At 31.5% G+C, this 6,189-nt stretch overlaps 2 protein-coding genes across 2 annotated transcripts in view; one reads left to right on the top strand and one right to left on the bottom strand.

The window, feature by feature from the left end:
* The first annotated feature begins 1,385 nt into the window (after positions 1 to 1,385).
* Positions 1,386 to 4,961, top strand: srp14 (signal recognition particle 14). The gene is made up of 5 exons (XM_026286652.1): positions 1,386 to 1,528; positions 2,309 to 2,381; positions 2,749 to 2,861; positions 4,037 to 4,069; positions 4,188 to 4,961. Exons 1-5 carry the CDS (start codon positions 1,505 to 1,507, stop codon positions 4,272 to 4,274), a joined length of 330 nt encoding a protein of 109 aa, XP_026142437.1. The 5' UTR covers positions 1,386 to 1,504; the 3' UTR covers positions 4,275 to 4,961.
* Positions 4,765 to 6,189, bottom strand: part of LOC113117747 (neuroglobin-1-like) — a 9,266-nt gene continuing 7,841 nt past the window's right edge. Inside the window, exons 3-5 of the mRNA XM_026286651.1 lie at positions 6,017 to 6,137; positions 4,987 to 5,067; positions 4,765 to 4,887 (exon numbers count right to left, since the gene is read on the bottom strand). Of these exons, the coding sequence (XP_026142436.1) occupies positions 4,765 to 4,887; positions 4,987 to 5,067; positions 6,017 to 6,137 (325 nt within the window). The remainder of the gene's footprint in view (positions 4,888 to 4,986; positions 5,068 to 6,016; positions 6,138 to 6,189) is intronic.

Here is a 6,189-nt window from a genome sequence, read left to right as displayed (position 1 = left end):
AAAATAAAAACTACAACAGTATCTCAATTATACTAAAAATTGTATTATATATTTTAAAAAGTGTACCGAAATCAAGGCAAAAAAACTACACAATACATATTCACATCAGTATTATTTTTTATTAACTACCAAAATTTTACATTAAGGCATTTATTTGTACACTGTAACATAAAATAAAACCGAGCATTAGAATTCGGAAATTCTATTTTTTAATACCAAAAAGTCTTTCCATTTCTGAATTTAATTGAATGTGTTGTTGTTTCTCTTTAATTATTTGTAAATAATTTCGGAGTTAAAATTGGTTTTAAAGTGTATCCTACAGAATTATTTCTCAGTGTAGTTTGTTAATAACCACAAATGTCATGTATTCAGCTCAAGGAAAATACAAGTCTTTAATTTTAATTATGAATTTAATAATAGTTTGTAATCCTCTATCTATTTTTGAAACTTATAAAAAAATTTGATGTCTAATTGTAAATTTGAGTTGAGATACTATCAGATACAGACTTTTGTAATTTAGTTATTAGTTTGGCACAGAGTATTTACTGAATTTAATTCATTTTATTTATTTATTGTTTGTTTGTTAGTATTTATTTTTATTTATTGTATTTTCTATTTTAACTTTTCCATAGAAATAAAAAATATATATTATTTTTATTTAATGTTTATTACTGTTTTCATTTATTATTATTGTTTTATTTTCTGTTTTCTATTTATTATTTGCGTTTATTGATTGTATTTATTAATATTTTATTTTTTATTATTTTTATCTTTATTTTTGTTTATTTATAATTTGTTATTGTATTTTAATTTATTTAATATGACTTTTTATTGGTTTTATTTATACTATTTACTTATTCTTATGTTTCTAATTATTTATTTGGTTAATGAAATATATTTACTTCTGACACAAGATGTCTGGAATTTTTCTATATATATGAGTAATAATTAATTCTGCTTATTTTTTTCTAGATGTATATTACAATAAATTAAAAAACATAATTATTGAGTTTTTATTTAATTTCCCTTACTTAATTTTTCCAGATGCATATTATTTACATTTTTTCTACTTCTACTCATTGGAGAAATTTTTGCCCCTTTCCTGTTTTATTTAATTTTTATTATTATTATTTATTTTGTAAAAAATAAAGAAAATAAATAATTGAAAAAATCAAGTCACAATATTAGTAATCTTAAAATATGATGACAGTCTTTCAGGTTTCTGTGCCAAAATATAGTACAATGTGTAAAATAATATACAAACGGCTCTTATAAAACAACGTATACTATAGTTTAGAATATTTATAAACTATAGCATTTACAAATGCTTTAAAACCGAATCAACATTTAATCTAATGACTGTTTACACTTAAGTTTAGCGGATATAGAGCGCTAGAGCACGGTAGTGACGTCACGTGACGCCGCGACGGAAGGGGCGGAGCTTCAGTTCAGCTGAGCGACGTGTTCTAATCACACTGTTAGCGGTCCATTCATCGCTCGAAACATGGTTTTATTAGAAAACGACGCGGTAAGATCACTTCTATTCTCATATTCAGCGTTTATCGGTCGATAATATCCACGCTGTGTCCGACAGATTCTGAGTGTTCGTGTTTAATCGAGCGGCATTGAACTCAAACATGTTAGCAAGCTAAAGCTCACAAACGCTCCTCACTGATTTCTGACAAACAAACTCAGGCCACAGGCTTTAGTTTTGATCCATGTTATTATGAGTAAATAATCTTCAGTTTAGAAGTTTAGGTTAACGAATGTCTTCTAATCTTGATAACCTGTTCACAGACATTTCTGCTTCTTTCTCACAGGACAAATCTCAGTTATTCGTTTATTTTAAGATCGCGATCAAGTATGAATGTTGTTGTTGATAAGCTTTAAAGGTGATATTAAAATAAATCCGTGATTGTGAAGTTGAACTAAAGCCTCAAAGGAGCACAACATGAACTACATGCACTAATTGTGTTTGTTTTGGGCAGCAGCTTGCAGGTTTCTGTTATTAATGAATACAGTAATATGTTAGTGTTTTATAATGTAATCAGCAAGATGTATATTGCAGATGCACGGAAGTGATTTATATGGGAGCTATAAGGTTACTCTGTAATCGCTTACATACATGTAGCACCTGCACAAAGTCCACTCTGCACTTTAAAATAGTAAATGTGAAAATAATGCAAAGAGTTTCTATGGAACCGCATGTTTTTCACATGTACGCGCAAGTGTCTCACGTGTACGCGCAAGTGTTTTAATGTGTATTGCAAATGTTTGATTAATGTGGTCTCTCTCTCTCTGTCTGTAGTTTCTGACTGAACTCACTCGGTTGTTCCAGAAGTGCAGGACCACCGGAAGCGTCGTCATCACTTTAAAGAAATGTATGTTGATCCGAGTTATTAGATGATCTTATTCGGTGTAATAAATGTTTATTACTTCGTTTCAGTGCATCAGGTCTGAGATAATGCCAGTGATGTTTTTAACATGTATATTTAAATCTTATAATATTTTGTTAATATTTTAAAGTAATTTAAATATCATATAGTAAAATGTTATTTTTAATTATATATATTTGTGTATTTATAAAAATTTATTCAGTATTTTTTTTAGCATTGTTTTAATAGAAAATACATTTTTCAATTAACAAAATTGTTTCTAGTCTTAATGCTAAAACTGTGGCTAATGCATTGCCATGTTGAGCTCGTCCCTGTTCTTACTGATGTATTTAAGGATGATTTTGATCTGCAGATGACGGCAGGACGAAGCCGGTCCCCAGAAAAGGCCATCCAGAGACACACGAAGCGGCCGACAACAAGTGTCTCGTCAGAGCATCAGACGGCAAGAGCAAAATCAGCACAGTGGTGAGGAAACATCACTCAGACACACACGTGTGTGTGTGTGAGAGAGAGAGAGAGTGTGTGTGTGAGAGAGAGAGAGAGAGAGAGTGTGTGTGTGTGAGAGAGAGAGAGAGAGAGAGAGAGAGAGTGTGTGTGTGAGAGAGAGAGAGAGAGAGTGTGTGTGTGTGTGTGAGAGAGAGAGAGAGAGAGTGTGTGTGTGTGTGTGAGAGAGAGAGAGAGAGAGAGAGAGTGTGTGTGTGTGTGAGAGAGAGAGAGAGAGAAAGAGAGTGTGTGTGTGTGTGAGAGAGAGAGAGAAAGAGAGTGTGTGTGTGTGAGAGAGAGAGAGAGAGAGAGAGAGAGTGTGTGTGTGTGTGTGATCTTAACCTGGAGACGCATTGACTCTTCGTCACTTTACTCTTGTTATTGTCACTGTAACATACTGTGAAGATGAAGTGTGTAATATCCCAATTTCAGACAGGACCAAACCTGCTGAATTTAAAAATAAATAACTCTAATAGGTACATAAATAAAGGAAAATATAAGTTAGATTTTAGTTTTTTCATGAATTCTTCCTGGATTAGGTGTTCCCATTCATTTATTTTATTTAAATTGAATTTGTGTTGTCATTTATTATTTTCTGTTTATATGCAATAACATCATTTTTGTTCTTTCATTGATTTAAAACATTTCCCTCATGTATTTATTTCCATATTTAAATATTGCTACATTTATTTCAACAATTGTTAATTTTTGTATCATGTTTTTTTTTTCTTCCATTTTTTTGTATAACCGTTACATTTTTATTCTCATGAACTATTTTAGATTAATGTTTTTAAATTATTTATTTTTCAACATTTTTATCTCAAATATTGCCACATGTTAATATTTCATCAATTGTTTATTTCTTTTATTTCTATCCCTTTATTTTTGGATATTAATTTTAGCTATTTTATATGCTTTTCACTGTTTTTGTTACTTTATATATATATATATATATATATATATATATATATATATATATATATATATATATTTATTATTATTATTATTATTATATATATTATGTGTATAATGTGTGTGTGTGTTTTAATTATTATTATTTTGACATTTCCTGTCACCAGTTTGAATTCATTCAGTTTTTGTCTTTTATTGCTATTAAGCTGTATATTATTGAACATCTGTTTTAACGTGTCTTACAGGTCACCAGCAAAGAAGTTATAAAATTTCAAATGGTGAGAGTTATAACATTATATATATTAAATCAGATCACCGAGCACTGAATTGTTTACAGTATTCTGTATTCATCGTCTCTTATATTTGTATCGTGCTGCTTCTGTGTCTGTTTCGCAGGCGTATTCAAACTTGTTGCGAGCGCACATGGACGGCTTGAAAAAGAAAGACAAAAAGAGTAAAGGCAAGAAAACTAAAGCCACATAGAGTCCCACCCTCGCCAGTGCCAACCTTCCACGTCTGTAAACCAAGCGCACAGATGACGCAGAGCTCGACTCAATCCTAGGTTTAATGAGCGTTTCTGTCTTCTTCAGCTGGAGATGAGATGCATCGTGTCCATCAGTTCATATCTCGAGCCATACTTTGATTTCAAAAGTGTTTTATATTGAAGAGAGAATGAAGATTACAGTCAGTAACTCACAGTCTCCTCCTGTTGTAATAATGTTTCACTTTTCAGTTTTCTCATTGAATCGGATGATATTTTTAAGTTTGAAACGAGCTGAAAGTTTGAGTTTTTTAATTTGGCCTCAATAAAAAGCACCCTTGTAGATTTGCAAATAAAAGACGACGTTTATTCACTGGTTTGATCATGACCTGAGAATCACGATCTTGTACAGGAAACATCTTCAGAAGAGACGTGAAGCTCGTGTACTGTAATAAAAATCAATCTGGTATGTGCACATCAGGTGTGTGTGGGTTAAATGGCTGTGTTTGTCTTGTCCGGTCGCTCTCTGCTGGGGGTCGGCGTGTGTTTGTGTTGGCTCCGCTCTTCCTCCAGATAAGAGTCCTTCATGATCCCCGTCACGTACTGGAACAGCGTCTAAAGACGGGGGAAAACACATATATAAACCACATGTCCAGTGCGTCCAGGAAAGTAAAACTTGACTTTCTGAACGCATTCGAGTTTGTCTTTCTTTACCTTCCAGGCTTGCTCCAGTTCATCTGTCCATCTGTCCTTCAGAACCGGCCGAACAGCGCAGATGAACTCGGTTCCCACATACTGAAACACAACCACTTACACTTAACTGACAATAAAAACATTATATACTGTATATATACAAACGGGTTTATTTTATGCATTTATTATTATTAATGTATTTATGATGAAAAAACTAAATGATTAAACGTTTAAAATTAAAGTAAAAAAATGTAGGACTTCAGAATTAGGTTTATTCATTCGAAGAAGTGATCAAACCCAGATTTCTGTGTCTTTCTTGTTTGCTTCGTCAGAGCTGAAGTGCATCATTTCAATCGGATGCATTGATTATTACTTGGGGACAAATGTTTGATTTTTGTATCCGCTGTATATTTAAGTAAAATTAATCTGATCATGCAGCTTCCATCAGAAAAAATAAATATTAAATTAATTTATAAAAACAGATAATCTTTACATAAATCCACAGTGATCCCTAGCTGTCAAAGTGTCCAATTAAATTTAAATTAAATTAATAAATAAATATTAAAGACTGAGAATGGACCTTTTTTCTGTACAGCAATGCTAATATACTATACAAATATTTTACTAGTTACATAAAATATACATAAAAATTTTGCACAACTTGAAAAAAAAAAAATCACAAAAGTTCACAGCCAAAAATTAGCTTAGAAACAAACATTACAAAGGATTATTGTTTTGTAAAAAAAAAATCATTTTTTTTTTTAAATTTGATGATCAGAATAATTTCACCATAACATATACATAAAAGACAAACTACACCGAAAAACATAATTTGGTTAAAAAGGACGGTTAACTATTGTTCCATAAATAAATAAATATTTTAATACAATTATGTACATTTTTATTATTGTTTTTTATACATGTGAAAATTGTATGTTTTTATTTAATTCAAACATATTTCATAATTGTAATTTTTAATCTTTAAAAAAAGTAATTTCATGGATTTTAATAAATCCATGCACAGAACTAATGTGTTTGAGATGATCTTCACCCCGTAGTACTTGGGCGGCGCGTTGTAGCGGAAGTGGCTCTTGCCGAGTTCCCGCGCCAGAGTCTCTAAGCGCTCGAGCTGATCGAGTCTGGCCACGCTCTTCTCGATGAACGACATCACGCTGTAAAAACAGCACAAAAGAGCTCGTCTCACTACTGTGTTACAAAACATGC

This window comes from Carassius auratus, chromosome 17 (genome assembly GCF_003368295.1).
Source record: "Carassius auratus strain Wakin chromosome 17, ASM336829v1, whole genome shotgun sequence".
NCBI classification, from domain to species: Eukaryota; Metazoa; Chordata; class Actinopteri; order Cypriniformes; family Cyprinidae; genus Carassius; species Carassius auratus.
This window is presented reverse-complemented; position numbering and strand designations above follow the sequence as displayed.

Bases quoted from the DNA above. Each gene is read 5' to 3' on its own strand.
- srp14 (XM_026286652.1), top strand. From the start codon at position 1,505: ATGGTTTTATTAGAAAACGACGCG. The intron at 2,382-2,748 runs GTATGTTGATCC...TTTGATCTGCAG, and splicing joins CGTCATCACTTTAAAGAAAT to ATGACGGCAGGACGAAGCCG. The intron at 4,070-4,187 runs GTGAGAGTTATA...TCTGTTTCGCAG, and splicing joins AAGTTATAAAATTTCAAATG to GCGTATTCAAACTTGTTGCG.